The 20532-nt window shown below is 42.8% G+C and overlaps 2 protein-coding genes across 3 annotated transcripts in view; one reads left to right on the top strand and one right to left on the bottom strand.

Annotated features, from left to right (window-relative positions):
* Nucleotides 1–18950, top strand: part of LOC149450046 (uncharacterized) — a 31380-nt gene extending 12430 nt beyond the window's left edge. The window contains exons 5-8 of the mRNA XM_089692479.1: nt 1417–1589; nt 6174–6244; nt 7431–7526; nt 18323–18950. Of these exons, the coding sequence (XP_089548605.1) occupies nt 1417–1589; nt 6174–6244; nt 7431–7526; nt 18323–18438 (456 nt within the window). The 3' untranslated portion in view covers nt 18439–18950. The remainder of the gene's footprint in view (nt 1–1416; nt 1590–6173; nt 6245–7430; nt 7527–18322) is intronic.
* Nucleotides 18951–19214: 264 nt separating this feature from the next.
* The window catches only part of LOXL2 (lysyl oxidase like 2), a 143469-nt gene continuing 142151 nt past the window's right edge, over nt 19215–20532 (bottom strand). For both annotated transcript variants that reach the window (XM_089692477.1, XM_089692478.1), the window contains one exon: nt 19215–20151. In XM_089692477.1, coding sequence (XP_089548603.1) covers nt 20072–20151 — 80 coding nt within the window. In that variant the 3' untranslated portion in view covers nt 19215–20071. The remainder of the gene's footprint in view (nt 20152–20532) is intronic.

A 20532-nucleotide genomic window follows, 5' to 3' on the forward strand; every position in this document is an offset into this window, starting at 1 on the left:
CAAACCGCAGCTTGATTCTGCCCCCAGCTCTCTTCATTGGTTCACCTGGCTCCTGCTGCTGTGTGAGTCAATGAGGAAAGAGACCTGAATACATGGCCAGATCGAGATCGGGCTCAGGTAAATGTGAGTGGGGGCTGATTATTATTATTTTTTTTTTTTTTTTTACCCTAGTGCATAGAATGCATTATTCCAACCATCCACACAGCCGTGTCATTCATTCATAGTTTCCTGTGAATGAACTGCAGATACCGTCAGCTGCCACGGGGGTAGCTGCAGCAGTAACATGTTTCATGTTACACCCTGAATCAGGGGCAGACTGACAACTCATAGGGCCCCTGTGTCCTTGCCCAAACTCAAAAAAGCCTATGAAAAAGGTACCAGGGGCATCTCATGTGGCCCCCTACTGACCCCGGGCCCTCGGGCAATGCCCGAGTTTCCAAATGATCAGTCCGCCCCTGCCCTGAATACAGGTGTAACATGTTAGAAAAAGTGGGGTGTTAAGCTTTCTTGTTCCTTTTTAGCTTGGAGGAAGCCTCATCCTGTTGCTGCTACTCTTGAAGCACCACATGGATCTTTCCACTGCCTGCCTACTATGACCTCCAGGTGCCTGAAACATGAGCACAAGCTGCCTGGGTTGGTGAGCACCTGAGGCTTTGCCTCACTTTGGGCCTAGGTGCACAAATACTGTGTGGACACAACTTGTCTTAGCTAGGACACAGAGAACCTGCTGGTTAGAAGAGGGTTATAAGGATACAGACTTATGTTTTTTTTTCTGTTTGCCAGTGTCCCAACCACCAGCAGGTAGTGCTTATAACCCAGCTGTTTCTGAATTCCTGGGTCCCTTTGTGAATGCTAAGAGAGATTTTACAGTAGATACAAAAAGCTGTTTTTTTTTTTTTTTTGTTTGTTTGTTTTTTTTCCCCCCTCCCAGGATGACTACTCTACATTAGGGTACACACTAGAAAAGGGGTACCCCCACCCTTCTTCATATGATGGTTATACCTTATACCCAGATATTTTTTCTTTTTAGATCCAGACCTCACCACTTGGCCTTCTTGATGCAGGGTTTTGTTTTTATCCTCTCACTTCTGGATCAGAGATGAGCATGATTCTTTCTCATTGAGGCCAGCACATGTTCATTATTTCAGAGACTGCCATCACACCACATACAACAAGTGGTGAGGTTTTTATAACCTTTTACTACAAAAGATATGCGCTTGCTGAAAGCACATACAATTTAATAGGGCAAAAGAGAAGTGTATGAATGTTCTATTAAATGATATAAATGGCATTCTTAGTTGAATGTTGCCACCTAGTGGTAATTCAATGCTAGTTGGGGATGAATACAGCTGTATATGCCATTCTGAATATATGGCATGTCTTTGCTCAGTACTGTCTTTTTGATTTTTATTTCAGATCATTGCCCATGTAAGTGAGAAGGATGTGCACATCCAGCCTCTTTTGGCTGATTTCTCAGAATTTGCAGAAATTCAGGTGGATCATGGGAGATTTGGCCATATTATTGAGGTGTATGGCTTTTCCTCCACACTTAGCACTGAGGATCTGATGGAGCCATTTCAGAAATACAGGTAGAAAAACCCACTAAAGCATGCTAAAGGTTGTATTTCACTTACAACAGTAGTTTGTCTTTTAGGGACACTAATGGCCAGCTGAATACTCAAGAGACTAACAAGTGGTTTCAAGGGTGACCTCCAGGATTTCTTAGTATTTTGCCATTATGCAGTTTTGGCAATCAGGAAAACCATATGCAGTATAGTATGTGCTAAATGTGTTTGTAAAAAGTTAGTATCTGAGCAATTTTCATTTAAAAATGAAAAAAGGAAGAACCGTAGTCTTTGAACTAAAATTTTTTTGACTCAAGGTTTGTTTCCCAAAAGAAGTATAGGACCCTACATATGGTCTGGTAATCCCAGCTGAACCTGCTGAAATGGACGCATGGATGGAATGTCCAAAATCTAAAGCCACACTTATGCCCATTAGAAGTGCTTTCAACCACCAGCTACAGATGCAAGATGACAAATGTAACCGGCCAACAAAGCTATATGCTGAATTTATTCTGCTTTTGTATCATGGGGTGACTTTTTTTTTTTTTTTCCTTCCTTTCGTAGAAGTAGCGGTTTGTATAATCCTCCAGTTTGCACACTAGTCACATGGTCTCTGCCAAAGTTGTTTTTGGGAACTGACCTTCAGGTAGAGCCAGGCAGTTCTGTCCTTGAACAGAGATCTATAGAAATCAAAGTGTAATATTTATTTTCACCAACATTGGAAAGCGTAAGAAGTGCAAATTCCAGGAAAATGAGAAGTATGGTTATGAGATATATATATATTTCATATTATGTGATGTCTGGGGATGGGAACATGTTACACCCCTAATACAAAGTCCCCACCCTTTGCACAGCCATCAAGAACCCCCAAGTTCCATCTGCAATTGTGGCAGATGGATTTATAGTGCTGTAGCTGGAAGTTGAAATCCCTTCTAATGGGCACAGTAATCACCACACTTGTCCATTGACACTTCCTCTTTCCAGCTGAAAGCCTGTACAGAAATAGGGGCAGAAACCTGGAGGAAGAGTGTGCCCTGGACGGACTGGGCATGGAGGCAATTGCTTTGAGGGACTGTAAAAATGCCACACTGCAGCAGACATGGCACTATTTTTCTATTTTCGACTGCTGATCCTCATGAGGCTGCGAAGGAATTCGCTGCCACTTCTTCTTCCTTTTTTTTTTTTTTTTTTTTTTTTTTTTTTAGCAGCGAAAGCTAACTTGCCTGGGAGTTGGGTTGTATTTGCTGTTGCCTGTCCCATTGTCCTGTCACCACTGTCTTCGTATCTCCTCCCTCACTCTGCCTCCCATTTGTGTCTGCCCAACCCCGCCCACATTCCAGCCCCCTGCATGCAATGAGTGCACTGTGCTCAGCCTGCCTGTGGAAGACCAGCCTGAGGGGGGAGGCATAATTGCTGAGTGAGCCCTCTGCACCCTGAACAAACCCCTTCTCTCCTTGCACCTCTTTTTTGCTTTGCCCCTTCTCTCGCCCCCACCCCTTTTTTTGATTTTTTTTTTTTTTTTTTTTTTTTTTTTTTTCTACCACTTCAAGTCCAGACACTTTTACCCCCTTCCTGTTCAGGCCATTTTTCAGCTTTCAGCGCTATCACACTTTGACAATTGCGCAGTCATGCAACATTGTACCCATATGAATTTTTTTACCTTATTGAGACAGATAAAGCTTTATTTTGGTGGTATTTATTCAGCACTGGGATTTTTATTTTTTTTTGCTATATAAATGAAAGTCCAAAAATTTTGAAAAGTGTTTTTCTTATAAAATTTTGCAAATATTTCATCATAAATCTTGGCCAAAATGTATTCTGTTATCTTTTTAGTAAAAAAAAAAACCAAATTAGTTTTATAACCAAAAATTCTAATTTTTAAAAATTTTTTACTTTTTATTTTAATTTTTTTTTACATACTGTCAAGCTAGTATTAGTGTCACCACCATAGTGACACTGTACTAATTGTGGAGGGTGATAAAGATTTTTTTTTTTTTTTCCCAACACCCATAAAGGCTGTAAAAGCAATCATTTCTCCTTCTCTCTGGCTGCAAGAATGCAGCCATTGAGAAATACTGTGAGCGCTGTGATTGGTCACAGCTTGTTACATGGTACAAGGCTGTTGTGAATAGCCTTGTACCATGTGACCTCTGTGATCATTCACAGATTTCACATGTAGTAAGCAATGATGTCAGAAGTGACATCCTGCTTACTACTCCATGTGATCACTGATTGGCCAATCAGTGATCACATGATCAGGACCTCGCACAGAGGTCCTGTGCGATCGGTGTTCCACTGTGTCCGGAGGACACGGGGCACTGGATCGCGGTGCTGCACGCTCCCAGGAAGCGCGCACAAGCAGGGGTTGGGGAGGCCGTTTATAAACTGCCACCTGCCCCTGCACTGCCACCGTCCAGCCGTTTACAACGGCCGGACAGGAGGTGGTTAAATTTATTTAAAGCGACAAATTTATATTAAATACAATCCATCAGATTCATTAATACACAAAAATGCACACATTCAAAAATACAATAGCTTTTTAATGTATACAATGTGATTCTCCATTAATGCATCATTATTACATAATCCCCTCTATCTCTATTTCTCCTTTTCCCTCTTGCAAACTAGGGGAAGGGGGGATTTTGCACACTGGGGGGCGAGGGGTTGAATTGTGAAAGAACTAGGGCCGGCTACACAGACTCCTGTACTGCATACAATATACACTTTATTGCACATTACAGACTCCAGTGCTTTATACACTATATTGTACATTACACACTCCTCGTGCACTATATTGTATATTATGCACTGCTGCACTTTTATACACTATATTGTACTTTACACGCTCCTGCACTATATAGACTATATTGTACTTTACATTTGTCTGACTAAAAGCGTTTGTTGTCTCAACACTTGCTGGTAGTTAAGCAGTCCATGACTATTCTAGTGAAGGTGTTACTAAACCCAGGACCCTGCATTCACTATATCTGGTCTCCCACAGTACACACTACATAGAAATGCAAATATTTTAGTAAATATAAAGTGATAAATACCTTTTCTCATCAGCAGTAAGAGTGGTCTTGTGAATTCTATCAGTGTCCAGCAGAGCACATGTTAAACTTGTAGGAGGAGTTTTTTTCTGCTCTAGGAGGATGCAGAACCCCTGACCTGTTTGGACAGTGCTGGTTGGCCCTTTGCTGATCACATTCACTCTCCCAAGAAAAAAACCTCTCTAGCAATACACACTAAACGGAGCATGTGGAGAGTGTGTCTACACCATATCTTATCAGGAGATAAGAGGGAGACACTGGAAGAAGGGGAGGTTTAGAGAAGTAAGGATCAAACAGAATTTTTAGACAATGCAGAAGATTAACCCCTTAGATTCCACAGTGAGTATAACAAGCGTGCTTTACTGCATATACAGACTGATTTTACTGTTGTGTGTTTTGAAACCTTTAAGGTCGCTCAGACAGTGTCAACTCTTCTGTCCTTATTCGGTGTACACAAATTCATACGTAATGGAAGAGTTTAAAAAAAAAAAAAAAAGATTGTGCTGAGATTTATACATATCTGCAAGACTCTTGCTTGTGGCACGTGCAATAAGGATTTTGGTTTAGTTAAGCACACTCCTTTAAGCTCCTCCCACTGTCAATGCAATTTGGCGCAGTGTGCGTAGCCGTATTACTTTTGTATTCAAAGTTCCCAAACATACCTCAAGTCTTTTACAATCATACTTGCACATCCAGCCTCAATGAAAACCATGCCCACTCTTTCCACAGTGCATTAAATAATCACTGTTTTGTGTTTTTTTTTTTTTTTTTGTTTTTTTTTTTTTTGCTCCTGTCGTGAGGAGTTAAAACTCTCCGCTAGTGTCCTACCAAGTGGAGGATGAGGGGAGAGTGCAGGCTGCCCCCACCCCCTTCAGGGCATGGATGGCATATGCCGTTTCTGTGCAGAGGACGGATGCCCTGCCAGCCAGTTCAGGATTCCAGAGTCAGTGCAGCAGGTGGTGTCCAGGCAGACATGCACGGTGAACAGAGTACCTGGAGCAGCTTCAGTCTGGGATGAGAGTCGGGAGAATTCAGGGAACAGGCAGAGCAGGAGGGGGGCTGAGTTCATGCACCATGAGCCTCTGGGTTGTACTTGCCCCCCCGGGCCAAAAGTTGCCAGTCAGCCCCTGCAAGAGCCTGACATTACATTCGCAATCCACTGGTCATGGATGCATTGCTTTGCAGGCTCCTGTGGAAAAGAATAAAAGTTGCACATTATTTTTCTTGCAACAAATAAGTGTTGGTTTTTTTTTTTTTTTTTTCCTCTTTAGCGGTGAACTTGGCCTTCAATTAAATTCAGGCAAATATTAAGCATTTTAATCCAGCTTTTGATTTATCAATGTTTATGTATAGCTAACATTACCTAAATTTGTCGTCATACTAACTTTTCCAGGGGGTGACTTGGCCACGTGGAGCATGCTTTTGCCAAGAGTAAGGCATCAAGACTGTTGTATAAAACTGAGACATTTCACGATGCAATCTTTTCCTGTCATGTTCTGCTCGTTGTTGGGAGTATGTAGGGGTTATGGTTCTAAGGTAGTTTTTGTTTTGTTTGCAGAGACAGCGGTTTCCACCTGCAGTGGGTTGATCAGTCGCATGCCCTGGGAATATTTTCTAGTCCCAAGAAGGGTAAGATGTGGCTGTGATGTCAGCTTTGTGGAATGTGGTATGCTGGGAGAAGGTTGTTCAGATGCGTGGATTTCTTTGCCTTTTCACAACATGCCTCAGTGCATAGTACTGCATGCTGTAACGCAATGAATATTATGAATGGAGCCTTCGTAATGAGCAGATCAGCACCAAAAAAAAAAAAAAATGGCCAAACCAAGGGCACTCAATAAATGAGTTTGGACACACGTACCTGTAGATCCAAGCGTACTGATTCTTTTGATCCAGATTTCACCTTCCTTCCTCTCTTGATAATGGGTGGCAGTCGGCAAAGGGCAATCTCCCTAAACAATGGAACACTTAAGTCTCAGAGGCTCTTGCCCTTCTTTAATCCATCCAAAGCATTTTTTTTTTTTTTTTTCATAATGCAGGAACCTGAGATTACAGATCTGTCAGATCTCTTTTGGCTAATATTTCCACTCCCCACTTAAGGCTTATTTACAGGGGTGCTGTGGCCTGTACAGTGTGAATAAGTATTTTTGTTAATGCACCTGGACCTGCACGAAGGCAGCCCATACTTTTGTATGAGGCCTAGGTGAATGCTAGTGGCCCTTCTGGTCATTTGCAAAAATCAAGTGCATTGATGGTCATGTGAGGACTACAGATGAGTCGTAGGACATGATCTGAAGGGTAACCCTACTTGTAATCTAAGAGAAAATTACCAAATATATGCTTTCCAGATCGTCTAAGGACAGGTTTACAAACTCTGATTTGTAGGTCCATGCCCCCCCCCCCCCCCCCCCCCGGCATTTTGATGCACACAGTATATATCGGTGTTTAGGAAAGTTTTGGCCTTTGTGCCTTCAACAAATCTGACTTTTTCCAAAATAAAGTAGTGAGGCAAATCTTGCAGTTACAAAAGGCTTAGCCCAGTATTAGTAAAACAGAATGGTAACCATATGTTACATTTCAGGAGAGCGGTCTTCTATCCTTAGATGTGGCATGTCAGATCTGAGAACATTAGAGTGCACTCCTAAACAGATTTACATTCTATTTCCTAATAAAACTATCATCTTAAGCACGGATTACTGTAAAATTAATTATGGGATACTTCACTGCAAAAATGGCGCTTGTTACAACATCTGCTGTGATTATCTGTTGTTGGTTTTGCCTTTCCATTTTGACTGTTGCTCCCTTTTTTTCCTTATAGCATATGCTGCTTCCTGCAAGACTCACCCTGCTATGAAGTTCCGCCCCTTGTCTCAGGGCAGCCGTCAATCCAAAATATTGGCCTATGAAAAAACGGGTAAAGCTGCATTTCGACATTAAATATTGCCTATAAATTTTCTAACTGGGCCTTAAAGTAACTAAAGGCAACACCTCCTCCTCCTCCCCCTTTTTTTTTTTTTTTTTTGGTTTGCTTGAACAGAATAAGGGAGGGTTATAACCCCTGCCAGACACAATCACTTGATGCTCTTGAAAAATGAATTTCCATCTGATCAATTTTATATGTAAAGAAACCACACAGATTGAATTGGGGGAGAAATGTTCCTCCCCAAACTGTTCTTGTTTTGATCAGGTATTGAGTGAGTTAGGTCAAATTGCAATAATTTCAGCATCTCAAAACATTACTGCAAATGACAGTGAGCTCCAATTTAATCCCCCTACTACAGCAATGGGCAAACTACGGCCCGCGGGCCGTATACGGCCCGGCGGACCTTTTAATCCGGCCCGCAGAGCGTGATACATTGGCTGTCAGGATGTGTGTAGGCGGGGCAGCGTGACGAACGTGAGGGGAGCTAGGCTCCTCTCACAGTCCGCCCTGAAGACCGGAACGGCGCGGGAACACGGCGAGAGGAACGCGCGGAGCAAAGGTAAGTGAATTGACACAGGGGGGACTTGGCTTACTACTTGGGGGGGAATAGTACTGTGGGGGATGAATTACTATATGGGGGATGAATTACTATATGGGGGATGAATTACTATATGGGGGATGAATTACTATGCTTACTATGGGGGAATATTACTATACTTACTATGGATGACACATACACATCATTCATCTACTCTTGGTCCGGCCCCCGGGTCCAATATATGAACCCATTGCGGCCCTCAAGTCAAAAAGTTTGCCCACCCCTGCCCTACTACCTTCTTCTAAAAGGGGGGGGAAGAAAGTTTTTTTTTTTTTTTTTTTTTTTTTTTTTTTTTTTTTTTTATAACTTGGTTCAGAAGAAAAGACTTAAAGTAAAACTAAAGACTCCAGTATGACAAAGTAAACAAGTGCCAAATCCTATTACCGTGGGATGCACAAGCCTCCTAAAGTGAATAAAAAAAAATGTACTTCATCTTCCCTGACTTAAATCCTTCCTCACATACTCCCCCCTCCCAGACACTGCATCTCACAGTGGGGGAGTTTCAGCAACAGGTCAATCCAGAAAGCAGTGGGCAGGACTATGTGTGGCCAGGTGCTGAGTGGTAAGCTGCTTGTGACTCGAGAGTGACCATGCTTATAGCTGCAACATCTTCCCATCCACTGTAGTACAAGCAAGCAGAGAGTGGTAACTCTGAATTCAGGTGCAGTGCAGCATCATTGCCACCCATTACAGGAAGCTGCATTAGATTGACTTCACTGGCAGGATCAATAGGTATTTCTATGACTTTGCGGTGGAAGCAGTACAATCCCTTTTAAGTGTAGTGTAGTTTGTAACATGGTACAAATCCCCCCCCCCCCTCCGCCCACATGCAGGGACTCTTCTCCCCCACAGTAGCTATCATTTTTTAAAATCTGACTCACAGAGCTGTGTCATTTTATTCATAGATCTGTGAATGAACTAGAAGTCCTGTCTGCTGTATTTCTCAATGGAATATGAGTGCGGTGATCACCACACTCGTAGTCCATTGACACTTCCTCCAGCTGAAAGCCCATACCTTGGTACAAACAGGGCTGAAAAAAAAAGTCTGCATGAGCCTGTTACTGCTCCCGTGATCCACTGATTGTGGATGCAATACCTTGCAGGCTGCTGTGCAAAGAAAAAAAGCACTTCTTTAATGTGGAAAATGACATTTCCAATATGATTGCATGCAAAAAATGCATTAATGTGCAATTTGAGTCTTAGACACATTGAGGTAAATTCATTAACGGAGTTGAAAATATGTTCACAAAAGTTTTGTGTGAAGATTCACTTCAATTCTATTACCCATGCAGGTACAGATTAAACAATGGTATCATTTGTGGTGTTCTGCTGCTTTCAGGTGATTCGACATTTTGCAAAACAAAGCTGTAAGGACAGTTCGGTATAACTCTCTCCCAGAATCTGTTTTTTAGTTATCTGTTCTCCTAGGACACTAGGAACACAAGTCTTCCCTCCTTATTTGTGCCCTTCGGCTCTTATGCTTGTACTTTCTGTGGAAGCTGTACACTTGCACCTGGATTGGTTTCTCAAATGTGTGGATGGTTCTGGGCTCTCTGCTGACTTACAAATAATCTAAGAAGGGAAGAGAGTTAATGCCACCTGTTATCAGTTTGTTGGTTTGCCTCCCTGCTTCTTGGTTGCAGGTTTTAATAGCTTGGCTATTGAAGGCCACGTTTTAAGGGACAGTGGCTTATTAGATTCAGTCATCCCTAAGCTCTTGAAAGCTAGGAAGTTGACTTTTCACAAAGTCTACCATAATGCATTGAAAACCTACTTCCTTTGGTGCGAGATAAGGAAATTCAATCCCAGGACATTATCAGAGGGACAAATCCTGTCTTTTCTCCAGTGTGGTCTCTATCAGCATTTGGTGTTAAGTACCATCTAGGGTCAAATCTTATCCTTAGCGACCACTTGCTGCACTCCTTGGTGAAGACCATAGTGTGAGCAACACCCCATACAACCTCAAATCTACATTCCTTAAGACTCTGGGGGCTCTCAACCTGGTATATTCCTTTGTCTATTCTTACTCATTAGGTTATCTTTGTTATAGTCCCTTCTGAGAGGCAAGTTGCTTTGTTCTGCACAAGAACAAGGTTGTTTTGAGGTTCAGGGCCTCTTTTCATCCCAAAGTGGTTTCTTCATTTCACCTTAAAGTGCGACTAAAGTCTAGTTTGTAAAAAGTGCTGATAGGCAGGGTTTTTTTTTTTTTGTTTTTTTTTTTAGAACAGAAGAGACCCTAATGGTGTCTGCTGTCATAAATGCCTTCGCCTGCCTGACAGCACTAATATAATCTGGGCCGCACATGTGCAGCTCACACCACATTTACAGCACCTGCTGTGTGCCTTGGTGATGTGACTCCAGTGCACATGCTTAGGAGTGACATCATTGCCCACCTATTAAATTGACTGAAGAGAGTGAATCTGATGGGAAGACCGGGCAATGATGTAAGCACCCAGGACAAGTGGGAGATGTGACAGTGCAGCACTGGAGGGCTTTGTTTGTCTGGTGGCCTTTCTATGTGGATTTGACTGCTCATTCGGGGGGGGGGAATGTATGACCTTTTACCCCTTGCGTGCCCTTGGATCACTTGGTGCATCTTTTGGCTTTTCTGTACCAGGCATTTGTTTTTCAGATGTGCAAGGCTACCACCAGGTCTCTGTTATTACTTTTAAGTTCTACCAGGTGGATGTTCAGGTATCGGCTGATGCTTGCCTCAGTCATAAGTTGTGGTGTGTGTGTGGGGTTTTTTTTTTTTTTTTTCCCCCACTTCCCTTCCATAGGACGTACCTGAGCGTCCTTGGATGAGAAGGGTGAAAGAGATCATAATTTTTTAAGTACTGGTGATTCTGCACAGTGTACAAGTAATCAGAGTGGCTAAAGAGATTATTTTTACAGGTGGCGGAAGGGGGGTGCCCCCAATGCCTTTACCGGGCTCTCCCATGCGATCTGGGAGCCTGGTGATGATGCATCCTGTTGACCCACAATAGGAAGAACTGAGGAGGGAGGAAACCTCCCCCTTCCTTTTTTGCTTTTTTGAGATCTAGATCGATTGGGTAGATAATATTGCTCAGCATAAATGAGTACAGCTCTTTTTTAAAAGTAAGATTTTAATCAATATCTCAATGAACACGATTTCAAAAATGTAGTCAAAACTGAGTTTTATAGAACATTTTGAATCATTACATGAAAGTAATGTTAATAATATAACTCGGATTACAAAATCTTCAGTTTTACTCAAATTAGTTGATGCAAAAATGAAAACGAACGAACAAGTAAGCAACATATCTATCCTTTTTCTATTCAAGAACGACCTCTTTTAGAGTCCAGATGCTGGATGGAGAGTGATGCTCCACTTTTCTCTTCAGAATTCCCCATAGGTGTTCGATTGGGTACAGATCAGGAGACATACTTGGCCACTGAATTACTTTCACCTTGCTCTTCAGAAATTTAACAGTGGCCTTAGATGTGTGTTTTGGATCTATCATGTTGGAAAAGTGCACGATGACCAAGAGCATGGAGTTGATGGTAGCATCTTCTTTCAATATAGAGCACCAGCAGGACTTGTGCAGGCCCACAAAAGGACACTGCCACCACAATGTTTCACTGTAGGCACATGCATTTTTCTTTGTTCTCCTCACCTTTTGCGACGCCATACAGCTTTTTTGAAGCCATCAGTTCCAAAAACATTTATCTTGGTCTCATCACTACAAAGTCCCAGCAGTTGTCGTCTTTTTCAGCATGGGCCGTGGCAAATTGTAGGTGGGATTTTTTTTTGTGTGTGGGCTTTAGGAGAGGCTTCCCTCATGGACGATACCCATGCATGCCATTCCTCTGCAGTGTACGCCGTATTGTTTCAAAGGAAACAATCACCCTAGTTTGGCTTTCTGCTTTAGCTAACTGCAGTGAACTTGCATTCCCAATTCAGTGTTCACTGACCACACACTCAGTTGCATCTTATTTGAAAAGGTTTGCCACTTTGCCACTAAGTGCCAACCCCCCCCCCCCCCATTCCATGTTCCATTGATGCCGTTGGACTTTAAATTGGTTTTCTTAGTTCTCTGCAACCTCCTCTTGAGAGGAGATCTTCCCTTGCTTACTTTCTCTCAGGAGGCTGTCACCCTTGTCGCTGTCACTTCTACTCTGCAGGAGTTGGCCTTGGCTGCTTGTCCTGTATACCTCCATATCTAAATTGGCACATTGTTGAGGTGGTTCTTTGTCTGCCCCCTCCTTTTCCTCTGTAGGTGGTGGCGGATTTCTCTCCGAAATGAGGCCATTGTTTTCCTTTCCTTTTGCCATCAACCTTCGCATCCTGTGTAGGTGGCTTGCCCCTCTTGGATGTAAAAAATGTGGTCTGTGTGTATTTGTCCGTAAAGAATCTCCTTCCCGAGTTCCATCTCGCTCTTTTGAGCTTGTGGGCAGTCCAAGGAAGGGTGACCTCCTATGCCACTATCTCTCATTGGATAGGGTACTCTGTTGTTCTGACATATGCCATTATGGGACGGGACCTCAGTTTCCCATTTATAGCAAATTCCATCAGGGCGATTCGTGTTCCCTGGCAGCAACTTGGTTACTTGTGGGTGTTTTTTACTAAATGCTACAAGGTTGATGTGTTATCACCTTTTAGATGCTAGCTTTTGGCCGCTCACATTGGCAGGTTGCTGTTTGTGGTCCCCTTTTTGGGATTGTTCTGAGTGTTGGCCTGTTGTCTAGTTGCTCCTTTTGTTTGTTTGCCCACCCCTCATTGTGGCACTGCTTTGGGATGTCCCGATCAGTCAAGAATTAGAGAAGAGCAGGTGTATCCATCAATGAAAAAAAGCGAAAACAGGATTTTTTCTGTTACTTGGCATAAAATTCCTTTTCTGAGTTCATTGGTGGACACAGCACCCACCCTTCTTTTTGGAGGTTACTTTTACCACTGCTTGTTAACTAACTGGCTTGCCTATAGCGGGGGGGGGGGGGGGGGGGGGTCTTATCCAGAGAGGACTGAAGGAAGAAGAGCAGCTGTAACTTGGAGAAAGGGATTACAGTGAGCAACCAAAAAATCAATTTTTATATATTTTTTTTTTTTACTTTAAAATCCTTTTTCTTGGTGTACATTATGTCACATGTCCCCCCCCCCCCCCCCCCCCCCCCCCCACTCTGTTCTTATAAACTACTCTAAGCCCCCAGTCACATCGGGTGTGACTTGCAAATCGTATGCCAAGTCGCACCCTATTGACTGCTCTAATAGCAGACATATCTGTGCGGTTCTAACTTGGTCAGAGCCGCACTGATTTCTAAAGTGGTACATGCACTACTTTTGTTGCGATTTGCATAGATATCTGTGTCAGATGTCTTGCAAATTGCACCTGAAATCGGCATGACACTTTTTTTTTTATATCATGCAACTTCACTGTTAAGTTGCACGATTTCAAAATTGGCTTTGATGTGACCGGGACTTGCTTTTGCTTGCCAACAAAACTGAGGAATGCTGGGCATGGAAGGTATACTGGGCTGTTCTTTTTTCAGTGTCATATCTGCTGAAGGCAGCAATATACCCCAATGTACTGTACCTGAATACTCATAATGTATTGCAGGAAAAGGATTGTATAGGTCAGAATATCCTATTTTTGTTTTCCCGTGATTGGACAAATTAAATCTTTGCACAATTTTTGTGTGACCATTCTAAGTCTGTGATTTTAGGGTTACCCTTCAGTTGCCGCAAATGGCAATGTTTATTTCAACACCAGGAAAATGGCCAGCGGGTCTTGTTGTTTTTTTTTTTTTTTTTTTTTTGATAGTCTGATAATGATTTATTCGTTTTTTAGATGCCTTTGTTCCATCATAACACTTGTGTAGAATGGTGTCAGTTCACAGTACAGTTTAAGCAGTAGGCTAGGCAGGCATTAGTGGTACAGTATATATCCATGTGCGTCTATTTTATACTTCATTTTTAGAGTGTATGGTAACTTTCTTCTGTTACACATGCCTGGAACTTTTTGTAATAATTGTAACCACATGTAAATATTCTGCTTATTCCATAATTGGCCTAAAATGACTTATTTAATGTGCCTATAAACCACTCTCCTGGTGGCAGTAATGTTTGCCACAAGGGTTCTTTTTGCAGTATGATAATGCTGCCACCTAGAGGTGCTTTACTGAACTGGATTACTGTACAGGAATGATGTTGCCTAGAGGTGCATTACTGAACTTGTACCTAACATCAATATGGTATTTCTGCCACCTAGGATTGTTTTACTAGGAGTACTGTGCAGGAAAGTAATGTCACCACTTAGGGGTAGAGTTTGTTCTGACCAAGGTGCTTTCCAGCAAGGTGCTATACAGGTCAAAGGGGGTGGAGCCCAGATGTAAGGGGGACCAAATCCTTAAATCTTCTAGGACAAAGCCTGCCATGATAGGTGCAGGTTGGACTTCTGTGATACTTTGTGTGTCTCTGGAGGAGTACTAGACTGCAGTTTTTTTTTTTCTCCAGGCATGGGGTCGCCCTGTATCTCTATATAGCCAATGTTTGTGCAGAGGAGGCAGTCTATGACTGGATGATGTGCGAGTACTAGCTGTAGAGGAACTGCATGTCCAGACAGGACATGATTACACTGTCTTCAGAATCCCGGGGGGGGGGAGCAGCTTGTGCAACTGTTTTCTGATGCACCCCTGCAACGATATCAGTGCACTTATAGGGGTTTTTGCTACAGAATACCTTGCATTTGATGCATATGTGCTTGACTAGCCCTTTGAAACCTGTATGGGGCCAAGGGCAGTCAATTTTGAGACCATTTTTTTGATAAAATAGGCTTTTAGAAATCACGCAGGTGCAGCATTGTATTACAATATTGCATGCATACCTGCATAAGTATTGGAACTGCATATTTATGCTTTCATAAACTGCTTATGCATGCTTTAATGCATAACTGTAACCCAACATGGCTTTGTACCTGCAGGACTGCATAGTTAGGAGACAATATATAGTTGTTAAATTCGCAACTTCATGATGCATTCGCATTTCATGATAGACCAGTGGTGTCAGGTGTATCTGGGCCACTGCGTTTTTTGTCTTGCATTGCAGCTATTCCTGGTGGTGGAGCTGCAGTGTACTGCGGCCACATCACCCTGGTCACATTGAACTCTGAAGCCAAGCAGGGTCAGCCCTGGTTGTTGTTTGGATGGGCCAAGTGCTGTAAACCTTTCCCCTACAGAGTCTGAGGCTGCTGTGTTTTTTGAGAAGTATCTTGGCCAGAGGATACTAGGGAAGTCTCTGAGGTGGCTTGCTCTGTCTCTAGCAGCAGAAACCTAATGGGTTAAGTATGCCTTTTTAGGACCTTCTGTTTTCGTTGCAGAGTTATCAGGCTTTTGCCTTGCATTTTCTCTTGGAGCAGAACTTATGGCCTCATTATTGTAAGACACTCGACAGGTTTGCAGACCCAAAACCAAACTGGGACATGGTCTATCTTGGATCTAAAGGCACTAGACATAAGTCTGCATGTCCTTCTGTTTCAAATGGGATCAGTCCTTGTAAATTGTGACAAAGTTACAATTGAAGAAAAACTGCATGCTTAGCACACAACAATAATGGAGAATGGGGGTAAATAAACAAAATACCCGCTCCTCCACATAGTGTGAATTGAAGCAGTGTACAATCCAGCAGTTGGCTCCATTTTAGTATGGAGGGCACTGTTAAGATATTAAGGTGGATCTCGCTTGTCCCAGCTGTTGATAATTTTTTAAGATGGATTAGGTTTAGACGTTGGTGGAGGAGGACAAGAAATTAAGCCCCAATTATGTAGCTGTTTTACTTCTGTCTTTGGGGGTCTAAATAGTGACTTGTTGGTTCTGGTAGGTCACTAGCAGCCTTACAGGAAACCCCCATTTATAAATGATTTTGTGTTCCATCAGGATCGAAGTGACTGGTGAGAAATCCTTACGGGCTTGCGATGTGTCTGCAGAGAGATCGTTGTAAAGTGCTAATTTGGTGTAGGGATCAGGCATAGATCTTGCAGCCCGCACTATTTGTTCCTTAACATAGAAAAAATGGACACGGGCTAGGATATCCCTGGGCAGAGAAGACCGCAAGTGTTGCAGTTTGTGGATCCTATGAGCCCTGTCTATCAGCATGTCTTGAGGTGAGAGCGCGGGCAGGAGTTTGCGAAATAGTTGGTGGAGGAATACTAACTCAACAGGGGTTATAGATTCAGGTTCTTCCCATCTTTTAATATTGTTTCATCTGGAGCGATCCTCCAGGTCCACAACTTTTAAGTGCAGTTGTCTAGTGCTTCTGCTTCTTCATCCTGGATATCTACAACCACATTATGGGCTATGGTGGCTGAGGAAAGGTGCTGCTCAATATGCTCAGTCCGCTCTTCTAGAAGCTCAATTTTGTCATGTAGGTGAGAGAGGAGCATAATTCCTTTTGTAAGTCGGCCTGCAGGGAGAGTAACATAGCCTTTTAACCACTTGCTTACCGGGCACTTATACCCCCTTCCTGCCCAGGCCAATTTTCAGCTTTCAGTGCTGTCGCAGTTTGACAATTGCGCGGTCATGCAACACTGTACCCATATGAAATTTTTATCACTTTTTTTTTTTTTCACACAAATGGAGCTTTCTTTTGGTGGTATTTAATCACCGCTGGTTTTTTTTTTTTTTTTTTGCCGCTATAAACAGAGCAAAAATTGGGGGGGAAAAAGTTTTTGTTTCTACTATAAAATTTTGCAAACTGGTAATTTTTTCTCCTTCACTGATGTGCGTTAATGAGGCTGCACTGATGGAGTGGCACTGAGGTGCAACAATGATGGGCACTGGTGGGTGGCACTGCTGGATGCCACTACTGGGCACTTGTGATCCATCCTCTGACAATTGCCAGTTAACCAGCAACTGCATTTACTGGTGATCTGCTGTGTCATTGGACACAGCTGATCACATGGTAAAAGGCCGCTGTGATTGGCCTTTTTACCACATCATGTGATCAGCTGTTTTCGTAGGACACAGCGATCACAGAGATCACCGGGTGCTTTCTAGGAGGATGTCAAATGATGTCCTCGCAGAACTGGACAACCGTGTTGACAAGTGGTTTAAAGAATGTTTTGAAGCAGGGTTGTCTGATGTTGGGAATGCTGCCAGTGTTTGTGTAGGGAGACTGTTGGCCATGGGACTACAAATCTCAGCGCCATGCTTTTTCTTCATAGAGGGAAATTTAGTAGGAGACTGTGCTGATACCTCTATCAGCAGGGGAGGAAGGCTGCTGCATAGCAGTGTTTGCTGATTCCTCAATCTCCTGGGATGAGCCGCCTTCAGTCCCAGTTGTGGGCAGTAGCTCCTGGTCCCCTCACGCCATGCTGGCACCATGTTGATCTGGCAGCTGTGAGGGCTGCATGAAGAAGATAAGAAGTCTGCATGATCCATGGTGTTAAGGCTGCTTTCGGGTCATCATCTGTGGGATCTCTGTCTCTCTCTCGTCAGCTACCATTGGCTGACTCTGGGTTGCAGTAGAACAAATGCACTCCTGTAATCCAGAAGAGAAGTATAACCAAAAGACTTTGGCCATACTTCTCTTTTAAGCAATACATATCAGAGCCCTCATAGCAGAGCTGAAACTGACACTACCGACTTGCAGAAAGATAAGTGGAACACTGTTACTCCAGAACTCTGGTTTCAGTCAGAGTTGTTAAGAGATGATACAGGGCCAGTAGAAGGAATACTGTAAGTCCTTCATACTCTCCCCTTTCCCACTGAAGGGGATCTAATTCCAGTGAGTGAAATCTTCTATAGCCTTTGCCATGTTAATTCTAAAAGGTGTTTTATTAATTTCAAATCTGCATATTTCAGTTAAAGAATACTTGAGCCTGGTGATCCTGCCATGAAGGTCCTTGGTCAGGTACTTCCTGTTTGAGGTGACCACTTTCTCAGCTGTGCGGTTACACTGCCATCCTGTCACATGCGCTGCTAGTGAACACTACAAAGACATTAGAATTCTGGTCTTGAGCATTGATGTGCAGCCAACACTGAAGGAAGTTCATGTTGATGGATTGTGTCTGAGGAAGGTACTGAGATGCAAAAAAGCATGAAAATAGTGAATATCTTATTTTAGGAAAAGTAATGGCAGTTGATTACAATACATAGGCTTTGTTAAATTTCATTTGGTTTATATTTACTTTACCATCTCACCTGTGATGTAACTAGAATATTTCTCCTTTTCCAGCATGTTTGCAGCCCTGCAAGGACAGACCCCAAACAGATGCATCTGTGGCAAAGAGAATGGTGAACAGAGCACTGGGGCAACAGAAACAAGAGGCTGATCAGTCTGTGAAGGAGTGAGCTTGGAAACTTTCACTGTTGAGTGTTCACGAAGAGTCCACGGTGCACTTTCTACATGGTTTGCTGCACGGTAGAGGTGCAGCACAGGCATACGTGGCAAACAGAGTGCATCTGTTAAAGGAATTTGGCTTTGCACATAGGGTGGCCTTTAACAATATACAGATTTTCTTACTTTCCTTAGATCTGCCTTGCTCGGAAAATATAAAATGTGTATGAAGGAGACAACCTGCTACAGTATGGAAGCCCATGAAATTTATTCTGGGAGATGTTATGCTTTCTTTGTTTCATCAGCTGTTTGCTTAATTAGGCAAGGAAGGATATTGCCACATAAATCCTTGTTAAAGAAGCCACATAGGCCACCATCCTCTGCCTTTTTTCATGTGCCTTGAAGCAGCAGAGACTTGGAAGTTAACTTTTTTGTTTGAAATATTGCTGCAAAACTTTTTATTCTTTCTCTGTTCAATGCAGATGCCATGTTTTTAGCATGTGCCCATAACATGATATAATTGGCAGCTGGATGAGTCATGTCTTCATTTCATTTGTCTCCCATATCCCTTTGCAGGAAATGATACACACAGATTTATTACCAGGTTTATTCCCCTAATAACCAAGGAAGGAGGATAACAGAAGAAAAGGTTTTAGACTCAAGCATTAGGCAGGGTGTCCCACCATTGTGACCTGCCACTCACGTCTCACCTTTCTGCCTGGTAATAGTATATGCAGTGGTTCTTGTGTGTGTGCATGCATACTGGGCATTAAGTGATTGAGAGCAAATGTAAATATTAATAAGTTATTTATTCCTAGACATACACAGAAAGGAGATATATATGTACGGATTGGATGCAGTGCTGGTACCTTTACTGCAGACTGGTGGGAGAAGCTGGAAGGGTGTACAGGATGTGTATTTCACATATCAATACATAGTACATAACAGCTCTGCCATGAATATGAGCAAGTCTGACGGACACAAAGCGCATGACCTGGAGAACAGCAAAGTGCTGAAGGATCCACTGGCAGAAGAGTTAATAGCACCATAAATGCCATATGGAATCCATAGTATGTGGATTTAATGGTCCCAGAGTGCAGGGAGAGACTGAAACGGGGTCAGTTGGCTAGGTCTAATGGTGCAGTGCCTGATGCTGTACATCTGAGTGACACAACCACTCAGCGTTCATGGCAGCCCTTCAGTGATTACTATCACGCCACTGTCAGCACACCATGTACATCTTGCTGAGTGTATAATCAAGTGAATTTGCAGCAACAGTCTTCAGTTCATCAGATTCACAGCCCTAGTTTAAATAGGCATTTACTATGTTCTTCTTAACCAGTCTCTTTAGAAGAATTGAAATTGTTGCGTGCATCCAGATTACTGGTCGGGGAAGTCGGTCACATTGGTACATCTGATAGTGGGGTTTCCTTTTAGTGACTTTTATGGAGTGGATAGGATGTAAAACATACTGATTCAGACTGCTCATCATTTGAGGTCTGCTTTTGTTGCCAAGTATCAAGGAATGTAAGATTATCCAGAAGATACAGCTTTACAACCCTCCTCATCCGGCCTGCTGTTAGAGCACTTGAGGCTGATCCTGTTCTCTTCTGGATGTGGAAGAGATGAACTTTGTTCCCTGTAGGTCTACCGGGCTGACAGTTGGTTGTTGATGAGTCCACTGAATTGTTCAAATCTTTCCTCTGTCTCTGTGCTGTATGAGCCACCTAGGGAAAAACAAAAAGTGTAAGTTGTATGTTAAGACTATCCAGCACTGATGCTTATGTGATTTTCTCACTTTTCTGAACAGCACATTTGCCACAAATGGCAGTTCACAAATTGTAACGTTTCAAGTTCCTATTTCTTAATCGAACATCACAGGGTTAATATTCATGACTACTTGGGTTATGTTGCCTTCAGGTGAATGGGTATGGACCAAAAAAAGCAAGAATCTACCCAGGCATAACCCCTCCCAGCTAAATTTTTATCTAGTGTCCTTGGGTTAAGGAAATGCCTCCCTGTGTCTCTGAAGATCTTTTATGGCCTCTATTCCTTACACCCATGGTGGGGCAGAGGTGAGCTTTAGCCAGATTGTTTTTGCAGCCAGC

The sequence above is a fragment of the Staurois parvus genome, unplaced genomic scaffold, assembly GCF_062004578.1.
Source record: "Staurois parvus isolate SC_StPar_1 unplaced genomic scaffold, SC_StPar_1.0 ptg000586l, whole genome shotgun sequence".
Classification (NCBI taxonomy): Eukaryota; Metazoa; Chordata; class Amphibia; order Anura; family Ranidae; genus Staurois; species Staurois parvus.